Source organism: Scomber japonicus, chromosome 9, assembly GCF_027409825.1.
Source record: "Scomber japonicus isolate fScoJap1 chromosome 9, fScoJap1.pri, whole genome shotgun sequence".
NCBI lineage: Eukaryota > Metazoa > Chordata > Actinopteri > Scombriformes > Scombridae > Scomber > Scomber japonicus.
This window is the reverse complement of record NC_070586.1, coordinates 26,752,253-26,775,696: the sequence shown is the minus strand read 5'-3', so window position 1 is coordinate 26,775,696 and position 23,444 is coordinate 26,752,253. Positions and strand designations below refer to the sequence as shown.

The following is a 23,444-nucleotide window of genomic DNA, read 5'->3' as shown; positions in this document are numbered from 1 at the left end:
TCTTCCTTCTCTTGTAGACAGTGTTCGGAAACTAATAAGAAATCCCCAGTGAGCTCAAAATTTATCTCCCAAATCCTTGGTTACAGATCACGTGACAGAGATACAGCGCAACATCAAAACCCAGAAGCTGGTGTAACACAAAGAGGAAATCTCTTTCTAACTACGTGATAAGATAGAGACATAGAGAGCTGACCTGGTGCAAGCTTTGAGGAATTTATTCATAGTGAGTGGAAAAACAGCTTATATATTATTGTATTGAAAGATTCTTCTTCCAAGACATCTCTTTGGTGTCTGAGCATCCTTCAGTCTTTGTAGTTTTGGGTAAGAAACTGCAGAGAGGCCACAGGTGCTCCCAGATGGAACCTTTTGATGAAGGCCTCTAGATCCCATTTACCTGTGACAGCAGGATGACACAAGCACATATATTAATTTTCAATCTGATACAAGCTTGTTGTGCAGATGGATCAAAATAACTTAACATGTCTTTTAGACAAAAAGTATTTTATCCTAATGATATCCTGCTTAAATTGAGTACAGTCTTAGTTCAATCTATATTACATTACAAGAGCATTTCTCATGACCGATCAGTCCATGTTTAAAGGATCTGAGGCCTAACTGAGCAGCACATGGCTCTGGGACGTGAGTCACTGAGAACAGCACTGCTGAAAATAAAACATGTTGCTGTAATGATGGAGGTGGGAACGCAAGGACGTATTGGCAAGAAGATATGATTCAATCGCCTGGACTGTTTTTTTTTCTTCCCTCCCCTTTTAAACAAACACCAGACGGCCATCCGGCTGGTATGACAATATCACTTCTTAGATTTTGACAACCGCTGAATCCCTGCAGTTTCCCCTCCATTTATGAAAAAAGAAAAAAAAAGAAGACAAATTTGTAATTATCATTCCAAGGCAACAAAACCCTGCATGCTTTAAACTTACAAATTTCAACAGATTCTGGAGAGACTTAAATATCTGTCTGCCTGCATCTTCACATGTTTGGGTGTACGTAAGATAATGTCTTGCTCCTTAATCCAGGGAATCGCTGACATTCTGGTATTTCCGTGTGGAGTAATTACATTAACAGCTGCTCAAGTATAGCGTAGGAAAAATAATCTTTTGAAAAGAAAGCCAACTATTGAAAGGGCCCAGATCTGTTGAGAGAATGGTCTCACAGTTAGAGGTCGAGTCTGACTCTGCCTGGATAGAAACATTACTGCTTTTGACCTCTTGCTGCAGCTGCTTTACAGGCCTTTGCTGTGGCTGTTTTCACCATCAGGGAGCCACAGTTTGTATCCTCCGGCATCATTGACGAGATCTGGGAGGAGAGTTACACTCTGCCAGTGCCACGCACATCAAGTGCACTCACTTCCCAACAATGCAGAAACAAATAAGAAGGATTCATTTACATTTCAGACATGTCTTATTTAAAGCTATCAGACCATTTCCAGAATAAATATTGTTTTTCAGACAACAGCCATCGCATTTTAAAGCAGATTTCTTTTAACTTTCTGTGTTCATCTTTATAGAAATCAAAAGTTTAAAACAAAAAATGACAGTATTACAAAATTATAACCCAACTATTTTCAGCTCATACACCCTTCATGTTCCTCCCTACATGTTTAGCTAATGAGACTGACACCACTGTGTGTCTGGGTTTGCCATGAGGTCAGGTCAGGTTCTGAGCTCAGCTGGGGAGGATGATGAATAATAACTGGAAGATGAGCAGATGAGTACCTGAATCTGCCCTGGTCCTCTCTGTGAATGAGTACTGCCTGCAGAAAATGCTCCAATAATCAAGCGAGGGCAACGGAGTCAAGTGACCTATCTGTATGATAGGGCTTGGCCCCTTTGGCCCCTCTGGCCTGTGCTTCAGTGGGGGATAATGCACCGCCTCTGCAGATCCTCAAACTCCCCTGCATGTCCAGAATAAGGTCCCTCATCCCTTTAGAGGTAGCACTTTAAAGAAAGCTTCAGTGTGAGGTACGGGCACAACACATTTTTCACTGAATAGTGGGAAATAGTTAAGTCATGCGACAGATTTGGTTTTTATGACAGTCGCATGCAAATAGTTCAACTTTATTTTTTTTCATTTCGTATGGAGAACCTGCCACAATGTTAGGCAACATTTCCTCTAACAGAAAATGTCACACTGAAGATCATCTTATTGTAGAATGACGATCAAACGGTGAGTCAAAATGAGGCACTGCTTGTAAGGCTTTACACACATAATCCTGTCTAAAGCTGTGCAATCATTGGGCGCAGTCCAAAAAGAGGCAAATTCACAATATCTGGTGGTATCACGCTGGCTGGTACCCTGCAAATGCCTAGACTTACAAGTGACCTTAAAATAGGCTGGTGTCTGTCTGCAGTGTGGAGACGTGTTTCCGCCTCTCCCATCTGCCTGCTCATGGAAAGGACAGATAGTGTGGGACCTGAGGGCGATGTTAAAGTCTTCCTGCCTCCTTTTTTGTTTCCACCTTGTCTCTCTAGTCTGGGTATGGCAGGGAGATCAGGACTGCTGTGAGGTGACACAGAACTGCTACATTTAGTGGTGTGGGCGGTGTCCCTGCTAAACCTCTTATAGTGTCTCAAAAATACTCAAAACCAAGCGATCCTGTTCATCGCAGTAGAGTAAGAGAAGCCATGTCAGGGTAACAGCTGCACTGAGCTTTTCACATAATATTCATAGTAACAGTAATGCAATCTTAAATTCTCTTTGTGGCCTTTAAAAGTGAGGGGTAAATCAGGGAACAGTGGCCTCGGAGCAGAGATGTGCCTTGCGCAAAAAAGGCTTCAGCAGCAGATACTTGCTGTGTTGGAACCTGGGCTGAGGAATGGTGTCACGTTTGGCTGACGATCTCAGCTCACAGCCTGCTGTTAGTATAGCAGCCTACATTGTTACCAACTGTTGTCACCTTGCTGGGGACTCCATATTCAGTCTTAAAGGATAAGTCACATGTTGAAGATATTTGGTTACTATTCTTTACCTTAAAATGCACAATTCTTTTGTCATGCACCATGCTTTACTCACCACCTCTCATTTTTGTCATGAATGAATGGCAGTGGTACGTTGGAGAAGAGTTGTGTGATGTGTTTTAATGTTGATGGTCTTGTATTGAAGCTCACACTAAATTGCACCTCACTGCATAATAAATTGTCATATTTATCATCTGACACTCTAGCTTGTTTGTAGTGGTTGTCCTAGTAAATTAGAAGAAACAGAACTTTGTGTGAATAGAGGAAGCATACACTCATTTAGGGTTATAACTAGGGCTCTATCCATCAATTATTTTAATTATCTATGAATTTGCAATTTGATTAGTCTATTTCAACTTGAACAGCAACTAATGATTAGTTTCATTATCAATTCACCTGTTTCAATCTGATTATTTGCTTGATTAATTGGTTAAGAATTTGGCCATTAAAGACTAAAGAGAATACAGTGAAAAATGCAATGCCATCACAATTTCCTGAAGTCCAAGGAAACATCATCAAATTCCAAGTTTCCTCGTAGGAGTTATGACGCCCACTATGAGCCACAATGTCCCTGGTCTGAGTCCTGCCCAGGACCTTTCTTGCATCTCTCTCTTCCATGTTTCTGTAATCCATCTATCTATTAAAACCCCCAATATTTCTTGTTTTATTAGGGTTAGGGTAAGATTTTGAACCTAAAGATTTGTAGTTCATAATCACATAGGAGAAAGCTAATCATCACAACTGAAATGCTGGAATTTGGGAAAATTTGACAATTATGCTTGAAGAACTATTTAAAGGATTCACTGATTATCAAAATAGTTGCAGGTTGTGTGTTTATTACAGACTAATTGACTAATTGACTGATTGACGAACCATTTCGGCTCCACTTTGATTATTGATGCCAGTGGTAAATTCTAGTACAATTAAGCTCAGTGAGTGGAGTTGAAGAAAAATTTAGAAACTTTACCCCAAATCTCACTAGACTGTTAAAGAGAGAGAGAGAGAGAGAGAGAGAGAGAGAGACAGAGAGAGAGAGAGAGAGAGAGAGAGAGAGAGAGAGAGAGAGAGAGAGAGAAACAACAAGCCAAAATTTCAAACGTCAAAGTGTTCCTTTAAGTCAGCCGACTCCTGGCTGAAAGTCAGGCCTTCTGTAGCAACCAAATCCTGGCTCTCTTGACTCAAAGCAGCTCTGATTAATGGTAGAGGCTGTGGGTGGGTGGTAGACATGGATCTGCCCATTACCACACTGCAACATTGCAAATGGCTTCAATTACTGTGGAGTGTGCTGAGCTGGCAGTAGGGACTCTAGGAAGCAAGATGAGCAGCGTGCACCATCCAGCAGCTAACTCCACTGTGATCCATTCATTCACGCAGTGTGATCATCATGTTCATCCTCTCCTCCATAATTTAACACAAAAAATACAGGAGGATTTGGACAAGAAGGATGACTTTGATCAATTTTTCATTTTCAACTTTTACTGTAATCTGCAGCCAGTATAGAGATGCTGCTTTTCATGCAAAGGCCACATTACTGTTTGGGACCATTCCACAGTATCTGTTGGGGTCCCAGTGAGGAGACAGAGAGCTGGATGTGTGAACTGTCTGTGTATGTGCAAACTACTGTATAAGCCGAAAGAACACAAGACGACCACTCTAAAGGCCTCAGTGTTTCCCTCCCCGGCACTGTAACACTGTTTGCCTTGACAAACTGACTCGCCAGCACAAAACAGTAGCAGGACATATTGAGGACTTGCCAAGTGGCTGACAAGTATCACGAGGGCCTGTGTGCCCACGCCTGCCCCCCACCCTGGCACGGGGGCAGCCTACAGTCAGGGACAGCCTTCCTGAGCCAGAGCGATGGGGATTCCCTATGATCACGCCCCTGTGCCCGGTGCCAAGAGCACAGCCCCCCTGTAGCTCCTTGTGTAACAAACCAGCTGTCTCCATCAGTTCACTGACCCACATTCATAACCTTAACACAGGAGGCACAGCAGACTCCCACGGTTCCTCACAACAGCCCTGCTCCACCTCTCATTGTTCACCCCTTTATTACTTAAGTGATGGTCAGAGATGAAAGAAAAAAGACAACAAATTTGCGATAAAATTGAGTCAATGACTGTCCTACTGGAAGTGGAAAACGATCATTAGGAGTCTCCCACCCACGACTAAATGCTCTCCCTTTGCAAATCACATCAATTAATGTCATGGGCTATGAAAAATGCTCTCTGTGTCACACCACATGGAGGGAGGACAGACGCTAATAAGTGAACATACTTAACGGAGGAGGTGGGGAGACATGGGATTCCCTCCGTTCCTCTTGTCAGTGCAGGAATACCATGCTCATGGCCAAATGGAGGCCGGTAATAATACAGCAGGTACACCAATGAATTCAGATGAGCAAATAATTGCTGTAAAATCAAACATTTTTCTATTAATAAACCATGACTAGGCGTTCATCCTTAATATGTCACGCACTACATATTTCCATTACCCATTTTACTAAAGCAGTTATCCTCTCCAGAATTGACCCATCCGATGAAACATTTGATTATCTGAAAGTGAATTTCTTAATTTCATTTCCCTTGAATAGAAAGAACAGTTTGCCGGAGAGAGGAAGTGCTACAGCGGGAGTTAAACTCATCCAGTAGATTAAGGATGGGTGGATCCACTCAGTTCAATCGCTTCATAATGTGGGGGCAACTATTGGAGCTGGTAGCAGAAAATGAGTCTGCTCCAGTTTACTTCACACAAAAAATATTAAAATATTCTAAATAGCAGGCTATTATTCACGCTATTATTTCTCTTCAGCGTAACTACCTTTGACACAATGAATACCTTAACAATGTGATAAGTGTTCATCTCAACCTCCCCAAATGTGAGTTTGGATACACAAAATACAAAAAAAGTACATCTCTTTTGACATTTCTTTTTCCAGAGGTTTCAACATCAAACAGACCTCAGCCTAATATGCCTGGATTGTTTGCTGACACAGCTGTCAAAACTTCAAACAGCACAGACTGGCAGCTCCACTCATTCACGGCTGCATTGCTTGAAGTCTCAAAACGCCCTGATCCCCCCCTCAAATCACCGGCTGTGACCCGAGTAGAGCAGACAGTCAGACACGCCTCCTGTGAGGTATTGTACATCCATGTGCAGTTGCCCACCTTCCCAGAGACTTCAGGGGGGAGGAAAAGTAAAGAAAACCTGAAGTATACAAAACAATAACTCTGCACACTGCAAGACAAACAAGCGAGGTCGTCTTTTGAGAGACGCGCAACAAAAATGTCTAAATGATCTTAGTGGTTTAAAATTGAACACATTTAAAAACTAGATATGTTCATGTGTATTGGCTGATGAGGCTTTCAGGTTTGGTGGAGGTTAACGAGATGTGGTCAGCAAGGCTCGTGCAGGTGTGCGTGGGTGCCAACAATACTTGTCGTGACCCTGCAGGCATTAACACTGCAACAGACTCACTCACTAACCTCATTAACATTCCCTTTGTTAAGTTCAAGCACTTAGAGAAAACAATCTTCCTAAAGCAACTTGAAATGCTACAATTATAAACGCTCATGATTTTTTTCTGCATTATGTGCATTGACATCTGTCTGGACCAAACAAAGCCACAGACTGAAACCTGGGGTTAAAACTGGTTCAATAGTGTTGACAGTGAGTGTTGTGGAACATAATATCACTAACAATATCAGCTTAAATAGTGCAACTGATGCATTTGTTATCACCTAATATGAGATTAAGCCCACTCATTTTACAGTGTGGTAAAATAACGCAAAATGTCAGGGAATGGAATAATCTATTAGTGCATGCTTACAAAAATACCTGTAGTAGCCTGTAAAGGTTATTGCAGGGAGTTCATACATATACAGTTCCTAAAACACTAAACCTAAAGCCACAAAAACTACAGTTTAAACATATAATGTGGTTAATTTGAGAGGAAATGTTTGGGCCTTGAGTTTCAAACCTTTGGTTAATATTTCTATTGCTGATTCAACAACAAACTGCTGGCAGCTGTGTTGATCAGTGTTGGTATATGATAGATGATGCCGCAGAGGCCAGTAGTGTTGTGAACTCAAGGTGCTGGTGAGTGCTGGTCATTACCACGGACTGACTTCTCCTGCTCCGTGAGTGACACTGGTGTGTCTGGCGGCTGCTTAAACAACATGAACTGGTAGCGGTGAAAACCGGACTTCTGTGGTGGAGTTGGAGGATGATAGTCTGCAGGGATAAACAAAGAATCAGAGTCAGGAGAGCTAAGATTGATGAATGCAGCCACATGGCAAAAAATGCTAAATGCATAATTATCATGCCACCCTTGTTTGATGTCCCAGTCTTTTTCATTGTACAAGGTTTCTAAACATAAGTGGCTCAAGATCCCCTTCATACATCTGGATTTTACAATAAACAAATAGAAGCTGTATATCCAAAAAATGAATGGTCAGCTGAAAACCCTACTTACCAGTGAGGGTTGTCCCTTGCATATGTCCTTTCTTGAGTGTACTTCCCTGTTAATTCAGACACAGTCAGTGAGGAAAAACATTCAGGAGATGAACTTTTAGACTAAAGCTGACATATCTACAATACAATATAATCCATTTTTAAGACCAAACCTCTGTTAAAGGTCACTTATCTGGTCACTACTCCCTTAGTTCTGTGTTCCCACAGCCAACTACTATATTCTGCACTTCCTTAGCTCATTTAATGCCAATGCCAATTTTGTTCAGAGGCAGTTTTGTTAGTCAAACCTGATTGCTAAATTTTGACTACATTATATTTCATCATAGGAAAGGATTGTATCCTCCATAGATCTGATAGACATCAACATTTAGGTGATAATTGGGGAAAAACATCACTTATCACTAGTAATTAAAAAAAAATCAACTACCAGAAGTTCACAATAAAATGTTTAAATATGTCAAATTAAAAATATGAATGATCTGTGATATTACTATCAAATGAAAAAAAAGATAACCAGACAAAAAACAGCTGCCAAGCAAATTAAACCAGTTAGTGGTTTTCCAGGTAGCAATTTCCCATATTATTAATTGTATATTAACTTCTTGTTGCCTAGAAACAGACATCATGTAACCCGATGTGCAGTGAAGTTATTTTTCATAAGTATTTTCTACTGTATATTTGTCAGGTTAAACTCCCTCATCCCCAGGAAGTAGGCTACACAGTCAGGCACTTCACACTGCAAATTGCACACAGGAATGTTTATTTAATAGACTTGGCTGCTTACTGCAAGACGGCTGCATCCTTGAGTGGGTGGAAAAGGGCTAAATATGTTGTCTGTGAAATGGCCCAAAACCCACTTGAGGTAAGCATGGAAGTCCCCATCATAGGCATCAAATATCTGGTCCCAGCACCTATTTCTGCCCTGTTTCTCCACACACAGGCTCCCCCCGCAGGGTGACAAAGGTACTGTGTTACTAGACAGCACGAAAGGACAATAGACGTGCAGGACAAGGAGCATTTTCTCTCCTCTCCTTCAGCAGAGTTTTCAGTTTAGTAGATAATGGACACCAATAAATTACACATTATAGTAGGATTGAAACACTGAAGCTGCATTTCTATTGTATGTAGACATAACCAACTCAGCAACAATTGTTTTTTGTAGATTTGATTAGTTACACGATTATGATGTGCACCAAAGGAAAAGGAGATTGGAGGACCAGGAAGACTTTGTTTATGAAAATACTTCAACTGTCACTTGGCAGGTGATGAAATGATGTGTGGAGTTATCTATTGTTCATATTGATCATTTAATGTCACAAACAAAAATCTGTCTTAATGATTGAGATGTATAACTGTGTAATGATTCATTCATCCATATTACAGTAGCATATATATATATATATATATATATATATATATTTATTCTATTCTTTGTGTACAAAAATGTAGCAGTAGTGAAGCATGTGTTCCTTATTGTGCATCATTTTATCTATAATCCTGTAACTGCTGTTTTGGAGGTTAAGCAGTAAGTATTAGAGTGCACAGCACCAGTGTTTACACAGGCTGATAAAATTCAGAAGATTAGTTTCAACTGTGAGTATCTTCATCTGCTGATCAGTGAGAAAAAAAGCTTTATTTAGAAATAGCAAGAGTCCTGCAGCCTGCAGGATCCAAACCCATTGCCATAGCAACAGGTAGTCAACATTTGAGCGTTCAACATTTTTCCCACATTTTAATGCTCGGCTCTCGCTCACTCTCCATGGCACCCTCTGCCCTTTTAATTTCATTACAATACATCGAGTAAAAACAACAGCAAATGAAGGCAATATTGAAATTCAGCTAAATAATAAAAGATGAGTCAAAATTCATACAAACATATATAAATAATAACAATAAGGTAATAATAATAATCTTTTCCAGAGCAGCCTTTATAGGCGTGAGGTCGCTGACCCCTGATGTTCAACAGGGAGTGACGACTTGCTTACAGTAATCTACAGGACAGTCTCACATGGTGGGCGGCCGCCCTCAGGGACCCTGCTGTGGGGGCGGGGCACAAAGTGTGAAAAGTTCTCACCACTAAATGATTGACAGCCACTTGCTGCGTTAACTGTATTTATTAACAACAATTTAAGCTTATAATATGGTCTTTAATAGGTGTTATTTCATTTTTGTAATACTTATTTTTATTTAATTAGGTATACATAGGTATGCAAGTGTACAATTCTAATAATGATTAAGTTCTATGGTTACATTTGTTGACAAAAATAGATCTCAAAGGGGTAATATACTGAAAATTGAAATGATGACTCAAATTATTAAAACACCACTTGACAGGTTGGAATTCATTGCAGTTTGCCCTAATTAAATTCACCTAATGCTTCTCAATCCAGTTGAATGATTTTCTTATTAACCCCCCCCCCGTGCAAAATCTCTGAATGATGATGTCATAAACTAGGGATGTAATATGATTATTAGACTCACACAATGTCTGTTATACCCACCAATGAGCTGGTGAACATGCGCCCACATAAGTATCCAATTTAAGTAATTTCAACTAGTTTTGTGATACTTTAATTTTATATTTTAGTATTTAAGATAAATGTGCATGTTTGCACCACAGAGTTTTTCATATAGTAAATCTATTACAGCTTTGTAAGGGGGAATCAAAAGCCACATTGTGCATTGATGAAGTTAATCTTTGATCAATGATATCCTCGGTGAGGATGATGCGCTGAGCTCAGGGTTAGAAAAGTTAAAAGCACTGAGACTTGACACACCAGAAACTGTAAAGCTCCCCAATACAAGCAAATACAATATTAACTCTACTCTACATTGTATATACATATATATATATATATATATATATATAGATATTATACTTAAAAATAGTTTTCAAGGTAACATATACTTGTAGATAAAATGTGATTTACTGAACATGTAGTGCAGGATTTAGAGGAAAATCTGGTGTAAAGAAGTGTGTTGGGCCCTTGTTCTAATGAAATGTCTTCAAATGTGTACACTGAGAATAAACAGCGTACCTCTTTTGCAGTACAAAATCTATGCTGACCAACTACATACAGTTATATTTTTGGAAAATCTGTGCTGGCCTCAAGCTGCAGATAAAAGTTACATTTGCAGAGGCAGATGTCAGAGAAAACAGTAGTATTGACTATTGTATCTGTACAGTATGTTTACTCAGAATCCAAATGCGAAACATGCAGTTAATTCGTGTTAATTTCCAAGTTGTCTCTTTAAGCAATTTGTTTAAATTGGAAGCCCTTTAATATAAAAACAATATTAAAATGTTTATCTTTATCACAAAAACCCAGAGTAATCACATCTACTGTGTCAGTGCTCCAACCTCTGGATATTTACAAATGGTGTCATTTCAACAGCAGAAAGATGAATATGATTCGACATGGCTTCATTATCTATGCATGTAACAATTAACATATTACCAGAGTTGCTTTATAATTTCATATGTAGACATAATTACAGTTTTGAATTTAGTTGGCCATGAGTATCAAACACTCTTTGAGCTAAATGCATACAATAATACATAATTAAGAAGACATATAGCATATTTAGCATACAGTATGACAATATGACACCCTCAACAACATTGTACTAAATGCACAAATTGATTGTGCTCTACCAGCCTTTCTTGTGTGATAGACATAAAAGTAGCTTACATGCGAACACTAGTACAGAATTCTACGGCATGGAGAAAATGACAATATCATTTTACAACTGAGAAGCAAAAGCTTAGTACTTTAAATAGTTGATTCAGTGGCAAGCAAGCTATAATTGCAATTTATCCATTAGGAAAAAGATTTCTGAAGAAGTGGAACATGTAACAGCATGTAAATTTGGAGTTTTTAAGTAATCTTTAATCTATGGTTACCATAAAGTTACAATTTAATCTCTTTTGTTGAGGGACAATTTCCTTTGTTGCTGATTTGATTTAATTCAAATGGCAACAAAACAAGAACACCATGTGAGATAAACTACCTGGATTGAGTTCATGTAATATATTCAAGATTTATTTTGTCAACCAAAATGTGACAACATTTCCTTGCAGCCTCACACTAGGGGAATACCCGTTCTTGTTGCTGTGATAGTGAATCATACACTAAGCAGTGTGGGAGAGGCAGAAACTGACACAGATGTAAAAACTAAAAGCATCATAATGGCAGTTTATTATTATTATTTTAACTCTGATGCATACAGGTGTTTAAATATTTAAATATATAATATCATTTTTAAGAGATCATTTTTTTGATATAATATATCAAGAAACAGTGAGCAGCAAACAACAGAGGGAGAGAAACTATAGCATGGATCTTTCTCCTACAGTACGTCACCCTGTATATGAAATGAAAACATGAATCCAATCAATATGATCAGAACATTTTTCACTGCCAGATTTTTTGTTGGTTGATTGTAGTTCAAACTAACTGTGACTGAGTGTATTTCAATTTAATGAATAACACTGCTGAGCCTGGCCAGAGGTCTAGTGATATATTTGTGGCAGCAGGGGGGGCAGTGAGTAGGGACAACTCCTGGTTTGAAGAGAGGACATAACAGAAACATGTGCCCTGCTGAATGGTCCAGGAGACAGGACCTACAAGCTGTTGTACTACTGACCCTGACCTTTGACCTCCATGTGGGAGACAACTGTGGAAAACAGCATTGTTGATTTCAATACCAAAATTAACATAAGAATTTATACGTTAAATATATCAACAAATACTTGCCCCAAATGTAAAAGGAACTATTTCAAGATTTCATCATTGGAATATTTTTCTCTGTTCAATTTTTAATGTAAGAGCTTGTTTCCTCTGAAGAAATCAGACCTAAATAACCTGAATCCAGCTGTGGTGTGACCGATAATTCATACTGCCTCTCCCTGTTGTTCATCCTGTCCCAGCTTGCCTTCATGTTTAAAAGACTGCATTTCACACTCTGACTCAGAAAAAAGACTAAAGGATCCTGAACAACCTACACGTTATGAGCAATGAATAATTCTGAAAATCTGGAAAAAGCTATGCAGCAGAGCTTTTTTTGTGGGTCACGTAATAGCCTGACACTCCAACCAACAATATTCAGCGCAACAACTCGGGCTCTCTGTTCCAACTGAGCACATCCTATGCTGCTCCAGATCAACTCATTTATCAGAATCCACATAATGATCCATGTTTTCCTCTAGAGTTAGCTTAGAGTTGATACCACCTCTACAGCCATCAGGAAATGATTGATAATGATCATTGATGATACTGATGCACATCTGGTGGGTCTAAAAGGTAAACCTGCTAAACATTGTACATGTTTACTATAATACAAGTGCTATTAGGAGCAGATGAGCAGTGTGTTTGTATAATCTGTGTCTATATAACTTCTGCTAGGAATCCTCTGACAAGAGCCAATAGGAAGGAGTTCGTGAGGAGGTGGTGGGTGGGTGCAGGGGTGCGGTTTTACCAGGAATACCCACTTGCCCAAAAACCCTTCTACTTCTCTGTGTGGGTGAGTGCTTCCCTTTGTCAGCAAGAGTTACTCATGCACCTCCTTGTATATCCACCACTTCCCTCCCCCTCCCTAGCACACCCTGTAAACCCACACCTACGACAATCAGCACCCACGTCCTTCTAATGCAGTTCTGAGAGCATCATTCTCCCTTTTACTTGCAGTCAGGCTAACAGACGGGGAGAGAGAGCATGACAGATGGTGTTCACAGCTCTATTTCTGAGGCTGGACTTGTACCGCCACAGCCACCCATCCCCCCCGCCCCCCCCCCTGCCTATTCTACTCAAGCCAAGTGTTTATGACTGCCTCCTCATCTTCGCCTCACTAATCAGCCCATTCATTTGGAGGGTTATTGTGAATTAAAAGTCTGTCTCACAAGGAGCCTCACCGTTTACAGGTTAAGCACTTTTTTTTTACCCCAAAGTGAGAGAATCACGTTACTACTCATCTGGGAGGCTTCGTAATCTTGATGAAGTTTTCATGGAATTTCTGTTGGTAGCAATCACATTTCTTGTTTTCTAATAACACTATCAATAGAAGATTTCCTTTTTTAGTTAAACAATATAGTCTGCCAGTTCTACATTTAAAATTACCAAGTCACCAGACGCCTTTAAGTGAAAAGATCACTTGACTTTTGGATTCAATAACCTCACCTGCTTCAATTTACTGACAAATGATTTAGTAATGTTATATCAACACCATCTATCCATAAATCTATCAATCCGCTGTCATATCCACTTCACCCGTTCAGGGTTTCATGGGGCTGGGGCTTATCCCTGTAATCACTAAGTGAGGTGGTATATAATCTAGATACTGCACTACTTTATCACAAGGCATATCATTTGGATGCTATACCCCAATTCAGAGGGTGGCTCCTTTGAAAGTGGTAGCAAATGAAATGACACAAATATGAAGTATATAGGTAGCAACAACTTCTGTCTGTAAATCAGTTACAACCTGTACATTTTCTCGGTTGTTGATGCTATGTTACAGGTAGATGGTAAAGATGGAGTTTTCCCTACCTGTGCTTTCTCTTTTCCTTCTTTGTCAGGACAGCGCAAACATGTCTCCTGGTGACTAAACTCTCGACAGGCAACCCTTAACAATGGCTCACAGTGGCACCAACAACAGGCCACTGTCTGTAGAAGTGTGGACTGGCACAGTCTTCAACTGTTGGTCTGTAGGACTGGTCATCCTACATGTCTGCTCCACCTCTACTTAAACTGCATAACAAAGTGACTATGCTTTGAAAGCGGTGGCCAGAAAGAAGGTAGGCACAACCACAACACAACTCCACTTTGTGAGATCCTAAAAATGACACATTGTTAGCCCTTACAACTCTGATTGCCACATTCCTGCAGGTCAGGAGTCCATCTATCAGCAGATTCAGGCCTGGACACAACTGACTCTCTCCCAGACTTCCAGCTGGCCACTTAGTAGAACACACTCTCCGAGCTCTAGTCCATGGGTAATCCTCAAAAACCTCAGTGGAACTAATCAACTTCTAAAAGGTTCAACATAAGTTTGTCAAACTGAAGTGAAATCTGTATAACCAAGTAACTCTGCAGGCTTCAGTGATACCAGCCACAAAATCATGTCTCACTCAGTGAACCAGGAGCTTTTCTATAGGGAGCATTGTGGAATACTGTACAACCAATGTCATCTTGTGATGGCCTAGAATATGTTCTACTAGTGGCTATAGGAGGTCTGTGCCGAGTTTACATGGTAACAGGCTTCCTAGAGTTGCTTTTCACATGGTTTCTATATACAATGGCCCTCAGTCGAACTCTCTGAAATTCAAAAGCTGGCCAGATGGAGACGGCTACCTTCCACCTGTCGGATATACAAAGGTGGCATACAAACAGACCTTGCCACAGCCATGTGATGCATAACCTGGAAGTAGCCTTTGTTTTTGTGGCATTTATATCATGGTTGAGCAGCTGGTAGATGTCCATGACTGTTTATGCTGAATATATGTATTATTTTTGTATTCATGTTCTGCAAAGTACTAGCAGTGATGTAGTTGCTCCCCACATCTCCATCAAAAAAAAAAAGTGAATATTAGTGAATATTATATAAGTAATATTTTATTGGTTAAATTCTAATTTGTGCACAGATTTTTTAATAAAATGTTTTCTTGTCTTTTCGTTCAAGTTCTTTATCATCAAAATAAACAACAAAATGTCATTTATAATTATGTTCCATATTAAATCAAACAAAAGCTTGATAATACTTTTTTCTGGTGTGTCCAGTAGTGGTAAAATTAGCCTGTGTTATTAAAAGCCTATGGTCTTGAGTCTGGGGTGATTGGTTGGTAGAGCAATCTAATGGTGATCAGCTCAGCAGGGTGGATTGGCCTCAGCAGGACAGGGTGAAAGCCAGTGGGGGAGTCACCCTTGATCTGCTTCAATGCATCAACAAATTAACCCACTTAACAATTGCCTGTTAGACTAATGGCTTTAGTAAAGGAAACTCATTTGGCTTTGGTAATGAACTGAGTTGGAAACATAAACAGTCCAGTTATTAACTGAACTCAAGCCATCGCTGACATCAGCCGACACACTTGTGATGTATCAAACCTACACTCCTTCGGTCATGCTCATTAGTAGGGAAGCATACTATTACTCAAATCACTGACTTAAGAAACTAGCCACCCAAACTCATTATCACCCTCATCTATTCAGTCCAATTTGCATACATTACAAACGCTCCTTAACAATGTAGCCTTGCTGATTTGGTCATCTCATTCTCATAGAGCAGATTGGGCCTAACAGGGCAGTACAGGCCAAAGTGAGAGCATATTAATCAACTAAATTCATCCAACCTGGGTCCTGCTTCCTTTACAGCTACTGTGTGTGTATGTTAGTGAGTATGGGTGCTGATGAGTCTGTACTTTAGTACTGTTGAGGGAAGCCCAAGCCTGAGTTCCCAAGGTAACAGTCGGTTTGAGTGGGGGCTGGCTGACTCATTTGAAGGGAATCCTGGAACCTGAACAAAGCTGCCCACTCGCCCCACCCCCAGCTTCATCAGCACAACAAGCAAACAAGGCGCTGACATGTCCCCATGTAGGGCTTCCCACTGACGGGGGTGGCATTGGAAAATCCCAGCATGAGCTTGCCTACAAGTAGCATCATACGACACACACAGAAACACAAGGCCTCACTGCTCCATGGCTACAGCGGTTGCCGATGGTGAGAGTAGAAATCCATTGAGATAGAAAACGGATAGATTATAATAGAGCTGTATGCCTACAAATACATCCAGGCACGTGCCGGGATTTTGATTAATACATGAGAGGACGGGGGAGATGTAAGGGGGTGGGTGAGGAAGATTAAGCTTATTAGACAGTCAATGCCATAGAATTAAACAAGTTTTTGAAGTGTGAATGGTGACACAAAATAAATGACTATAGAAACGTTGTGGGCCTGGGCACGGAGGAGGAGGAGAAAAAGAAGTAAGAGGAAGAGGAGGAGGATGAAGGAGGAGTAGGAGTAGGTGGACAAGAGAACGAACTATATGCCCACACAATTAATCTAATTATTAAAAAATTAGAAGAGATCAACAGGCGTGTAATTGACCACTTAATTTGTTCAAGGTCAGTACATACTTTTGACTTTGGAAAGACGGTGGCCAGGGAACAACCAGACAGGAACATTTTGGTGAAATATTTCAAAATTTGCTAAGATTAATAAACTAATAATCAGCCATTAGTGTTTCTACACAGCTGATAATGACAGTTGTATTTTCCATTAACCCCACATTGTGTTGACAACAACATATATGACAACATGCCATTTTTAAAAATCATTATTTTAGAAACATTAAATTATGGCCATCAAACAATAACTGTCCATGTATAGTAAGTAATCAGTAATCCCCACTGTTAAGAGAAGCCATTTGATTTGCTTCTGTCCACTGTTATATCTGTTGATAACTCTATAGTTCATTCAGTGTCTTTAGTCATTAACAACTGAGAGCTGGTACAAAGGGATTTAAGAGGCAGCATTGCTGTTTTGAATCGTTGGATGTTTAATTCTTCTATTATAATTGAGGCAGGAGCGAGACAGAGGTTATGGTAACTGCTGGAAACCTGTCCCACTTCACAGAAAGGTTAATGAACCTTACAAGTCCTATGGGAGATGGAGTATGCTGTTAATTTGACAAACGTGGGAAATAAATGCTTTTATGCTTTTATTGATGGTGACCAATAGCGGCCTTTGCTGGAATGAAAGGTTTTAGTCTTTTGGGTGCTTTGCTATGTGGCAAAACAATAATGTGGAATGCATTTGTTGGAAGAAACTAAGTACATAATTGTTTGAATAGCAATTTCAGGCCAAAAAGCATCTTCATTATTAATTCCTACTTTTGGGGAACATATACTGTGCAAAATGTACAGTAATCTAATTCATGTTATGAAACAAATGCCTTTATTCTGAATACATTTGTGGTTATGAGGGATTTTTAAAAGCTGTGTTTTAAAATCTACATATTTCCACATTCCATTTTATGCACTGTTACTCTGGTTTTCATTTTAACAGGGCACCAAGGGTATAATATACTGACAGTTGGAGAGGAGCATGTGTAAAAGTGTCAGAGCTAACCTGAATTAGTCTGTGGGTTAGAGGGAAACATTGGAAAAGGTGGCTATGATACATCTGATCAGGACAGAGGTTTTAGGCACAGGACCAACTATGTACACACAGTATGCATGATTAAGAGATTAAATGGATAATCTCCTTCCCATTCAAAGAGCCTGGCGGAGGCAGAAATCTGGTATCACAAAGGTAGACTTTCACCATGGCTTAAGTCTAGCAGTCAGAGTTCAGATAGACATCCAGCTAATCAGTTGCACAACGTGATCTAGTTTTTGACTACACAAAATAAGACTAATTTGCATAGATCTGGGTATTTTTCTGAATCTTTTCCATTTTTAAAAAAACAAGGAAATCTTTCCAGAAGAATCTAACAATATATGCTTTTTAAATGTATTTCCAGTGGTCTGCAATTGATACAATTGCAGATCAAAATAACTTGGTCCAGATTGTCCTCTTATCAATGATACCAATATTTTGTTATTTTCTGATCTGTGACCCTTATTAAGAGAAGGATAATTTAGGGAGTGTTGAATGGTACCTTTTACTTGGATAGAATTGTAAGGTCCTTGTACTTTACTTAGTATTTTCATTGCCTGCTATTTTATACTTAAATATTACATTTTTAGCTATTCTTACCAGTTATTTTTCTGATTATGATTTTTTAAATCAGCCACTATTTATAAAATACGCTGCACTTTTATAGATTTAACTGCCCAACAGCATATAAAATTGTTCAAATTAGCTCCACCATGACCAGCTACACAATTAAAATGCTCCTTCTATGTTGCATCAGTAATAATAGCAACCCTCTCATATAATGATTTAACTCTGACTGGGGCCATTCTGCTCCACAATGTTTGCTTACACCTTTATACTATTTACTTACATATGACTTTGCAGGACTTTTATTTGAAATGGATTTCTTTGGTTTGATTAAAAGATCGGATGTTGGGTAATTAAAACTGGAATAAACCTACACTGACTGTAGGAGGACATTTTCCAAACTCTTTCCTTTAACTGTCTGATAAGAAGATAACATTTAAATGGAGCATTTTAAACAGGTTGAACAAATGACAAGTGGTTTCTCTGGAGAGGACTGTCATCTGCTAGGTGGTGTGATTGCTCCAATGGAAAGAGCTCAAAATTAACACTGTCCTAACCTTATAGACCAGTCTAATATATTTTGATGCAACCGGCTGCAGTCTCATTTGTTTTGATACCCCCTCTCTTCCAAGCCAACCCATGCTCTCTGTCTTTCACTCTTTCTTTCTGCCAGCGATACTATGGGCACTGTTTCCTGTGCCTGTATGCACAATGTTTGCCAGAGGAACACACAAGAATCTGAGCTCCACAATCCCTCTTAACCTTTGACCTTGGCTTATTGTTACCTGTGAGCAGCACTGTGGCAAACATGTTGTACAAGCACTGTACAGCCCTGCAAGCTGTTTGTGTTCTGCAAGTATGGAGGGTAGGGGAGGAGGGAAGGAAGAGAGGGAGCTATTTAATCCCCCCCAAAGGAACTCCCCTCTCAACCCGTATCGTGAACTCGCAGGCAAATCGCGTTGCTGGAAGGCACACCACACACACACTGCTGTCTTTTTAATTTCATCAGCTGAAAGAAATCTATACAGTGCTTTGGAATCCGACTGAGCTGCAGAGAGAAGTGAACTATACGGCACCCTGGAATGTAAACAGGTTTCTCACCAACTGTAGCATAAAAATACCACATTGTAACAAACCTCTTGGCTATGATAATGGTCAATAGTACAGATCAGAGGTCTTAGTAGATTTCATGGTTGTTAGTCCTACAGCATATCAATAAGAACAAGTTGAAATCCAGAGAACAATTCAGAGGAAATGCAGCAGTCATACACAAATTATTCGAGTGTATAACGGATAAAATATCGGCTTCTACTCAACATATTGTATTGACAGTGGCTTTTCACTTGCCATTATGAAAAGCATGATCTCCTGAGAATATTAGAAATGCTGTCATTAAATGCCATGCTGTTTGGTTAGGAACAGATATGGGCTGTAATCTGCACAGAATGGACCAATCTCTGCAGTGCAACGATCATAATTGTTGGTACTAATCACAAAGATAGGCATAATATATTCAATATCAGTAAAATAGAGTCTGTCCCATGATTCAATCTATAATTGTCAAACACTTTAGTATATTTATTAAACCAGACTACAGCTGCACTCTTTCTAGTACTGTATGTCAGTGCACTTAATTTTATTGCACACAATGTGAGCTGTCATACTAGTTCTAATTATACAATGTAGTTCTTTGTGCTATACTGCGGTTTTCTAATTTTATAGTTTAGTATAACTTTTGGAATACAAACAATCCTAATCAGTACGTAGAGTTAGACAGGCCACTAATATATCTGCCAATTTTGCATTCATAGCTGTCACACTTAATTATCATGCCAAAATACCAGAAAATACATTGGCTGCAGGAGGTCTTTTATGAAGTCTTTGTTTTTGTGTACAATTAACTGGCAAGCATGCTATATACTTAAGTAAGGGCTATTTTAGGTGAGCATAATTGTTAGTGAGTTGTTTTTATCAGCATGTCTCACTCCCCTTCACTGTACCCTATCAAGAGACACCCCTAAGAGGAAGCAGTTTCGTCAGCCGCGGCCCTAGTCACCCCCCGCTAACCCTGACATTTGTTCATTTACCCCCCCGCTTCTCATGCCCACTTTTTTTTTCCTCCCCTTGTCCATGTCTGTCAAAACTGACCAGTTTACCGGGGAACAGGTAGGCAGACTACGACAAGCCCCCCACCTGTACCCTGAAACACAAAAATTCACACGCGGGGCCGACTGCCAAAGATCCTGCTTTACTGACTGAAGTGGAGGGGAGGGTGGAAAGGGGGGGGGGGGATGACAAAGACGACAGCTTGTGTGGGGGAACATTGTCTGCGGCTGCGACTAGAAATCTTTTCAGGAAAAACTGGATTTTATACACAATGGTCGTGGGTGTGAAGAAAGGGGGCACATATTAAAAGAAGCGCCTTTATGCGTGCAGAGCTACTGGTTTTTAAACTGCATTTGCATGGAGAAGGTCCAATCTGTTCTTTGTTTTCCCCCACTAGGCTATGGTGTGACAGACTGGATCAAAGAGGGCTTTCCAGGTTGTCCTTATTTTCTTGGAGAGTAATCGTGATATATCCAGGACAGTATGTAGGGTAAAATGAAGGTTGCACACTAACACACAGTAGGCCTACTTTCTTGAATAAATGTGTGAGAGATTAATACATTTCTTTCAGTGGAGACAAAAGAGAAAACATTTATGTGGCATATTCAACAAGAATTTGGCTTTTGTAGAAAACACTGTTAAGCAACTTGTAAAATCCATAATTTATGGATGATTATTCCCTCGCTGTCCAAACAGCATTCACGACTTCTGAAACCATAGCAGCTCACGTTCTTCATGCAGTGAAACCTCCTCAACCATCTCACCACGGCAACCATAGCAGGGAGGTCAGTTGTTATAGAGATGGCTTGGTAGGTTATCAGCTACAGTACTGAGAGTGTATGCGTGTGTGTGTGTATGTGTGTGTGTGTGTGTGTGTGTGTGTGTGTGTGTGTGTGTATGTGTGTGTGTGTTTGTTGTATGTGGACGGGGGATGGAGCTGACAATTGAGCGGAGGATTCTTATGTAATTCTCCCTTTAGGTGGCGGAGAACATTGAGAGCAGCAGCCCACACTGAAGAAGAACCTGTTTGTTAATAAGCTGCAAGTAAGAGAAGATCGATAATATTATAACAGGGTGTTTGTACACAAGACCAGAGGGGTCCTGATGTAGCAGAGCAATAGAGACACGACCACAGTGACAGCATGTCCAGGTATGAAGTCACCTGACAAATCACTAATTTCTGCTCTCTCTTTTCATCATTCACACATATCCACGAATGCAGATGAACATACAACATACATATTAAAGAGTACAACTAAAAAGCTACAAAAGCCAATTTAACTAACACTAGCAATCCAGCTGAGAGGCTAGAGGGAGAGTTTGAGGAAATTTAGTGAACGAATGACTTCCAAAAGCTGAACTCCATGTAGTGTCACCTCTGACATTTGTCTGGCTGTAGCTGACAGCAGGATGAGTACCGCTCTAAATGTTAAGCACCTCCAGCTGGGCTTCCATGTTAAGGGCTATTGTTGACTTACACCAAGGGAGGGTTTTGATTGTTATGAAAAAGGGTGAATGACCTGCATCTAAACTTTATCAGGGTCAAACCGCTGATTTCAGCTAGAATATAAAATATACGTTGTATGGGCTTAATGATCATTTACTGTTTCAGCTCACATCTTCCAAACCTAAAAAAAACATTCTTTTAGTTTTGGCATAACTCTTTGTCACGTACACAGATGCTTAGTTTACTTACTTTTCACATATATATGTATTATTGACAACAATCTGTTCAAATTCTTTAAGACACTTCACACAAAGAACATGTGTTTATGCTGTCAGTTTAAGTTTAAACAAAGGATGACAACAGGTGCACCGAGTGGAGTTTAGATTGGATAAAGTTGCTTCATATGACTTGGAGCCAGGAGGTACTTCTGTGTAAAAGTTTGTGAAACCATAAACAAGCAAACTGTTAACCTGGGTTATGAGCATGTTTAGCAACTTTGGAGGGAAAAAAATCACATTAAAAAGGAAAATTGTTCAATTCCTTTGCGCCCACCCCCTTGTCATAAGATATGGATGTCCCGTAAGGTTATTTGTGTTTGCTGGGAAATGAAGTGCTCAACTGGATTAAAAACATACTGCATATGTTTGGAAATCTGTTTCCCTGGGCGTATGAGTGGAGTGAGCGAGCGTGAAGCAGCAGCTTGCGTCTCCTCCAAGAGAGAGGGCAGACACTCTCATCATTAGCTGGGCTACAATGTGCTCCTCTACCTGCTCCAATCTGCACAGCCAGGCTCCACTCTGACGCCAGACAGATGTTCCCAGCACGAGGTGCAAAGTACCGAGAGGGGAAACGAGAGTGAACAGGAGAGAGGCAGAAGAATGGAAATATTCAGCAGAGTACACAATAAGAGTTTAATTATGAATAATACCAATGGCTCTTTGTTCTCACAATGAAGCTAGCTATGGTTCGCCTGGCCTCTGGGAAATTGTTTTTGGCTTCCATATGGGGGCAGCTGTCTGTCAAAAATAAACGCTTAAATCATAACATGCCACAGTAGAGATAATTACAGGATAAAGAACAATGCAATTATGTATGTTTATTTGCAATATTGGATAGGTATTTTGCTAAAACAAACTCTGAGGCTACTGTAGAGGTTAAAAATGTAATTTCAATCACTCAGTACTATCATTTGCTGCTGTTCAGACACTAATGCTTTACAATGAGATAGTTTTTTTGCAAAACTTCATATTAACTGTAATTTCACAAGTGTAAGAAATATAATCTAGACACTCAGTGTAGATGTAGAAATGTGTCTGACTATGAGGACTTGTCTTACTGACTTCTGGCTACACTTTTTAAAGATAAGCCAGGTGTTACTAAATCAGTTTAATGTTATCAATAAATCTCTGGAAAAGAGAAAAATGAACAATACATTGTTTGCATACCCATAGTCTGACAACCTAATGCCTCTTTGCAATGAAACCCCACTGTCATCTCCCCACAACTAAAAGAGCCTTATTTTTTGATAGGATGAGATATTCCTTCATTACATAGTTACGCCATTTGTGCAGTAAATTCGTTTTTTGTTCACAGGAATTGTTGACAATAAAAAAAGGACAGAATAACACCCCTGTTATCCTTTAACAGCAAACCATTAAGCAAAATGCAATAATGTGTTACACGCCTAATAGTTTGCAGTTAAAGGACATCTTGAGGTGTGGA

The 23,444-nt window shown here is 39.8% G+C and overlaps 1 protein-coding gene across 1 annotated transcript in view; it reads right to left on the bottom strand.

Moving 5' to 3' along the window:
- Nucleotides 1–217: 217 nt before the first annotated feature.
- The window catches only part of LOC128364092 (phosphatidylethanolamine-binding protein 4), a 51,827-nt gene continuing 28,600 nt past the window's right edge, over nt 218–23,444 (bottom strand). The window contains exons 4-6 of the mRNA XM_053324585.1: nt 7,450–7,495; nt 7,094–7,208; nt 218–405 (exon numbers count right to left, since the gene is read on the bottom strand). Of these exons, the coding sequence (XP_053180560.1) occupies nt 303–405; nt 7,094–7,208; nt 7,450–7,495 (264 nt within the window). The 3' untranslated portion in view covers nt 218–302. The remainder of the gene's footprint in view (nt 406–7,093; nt 7,209–7,449; nt 7,496–23,444) is intronic.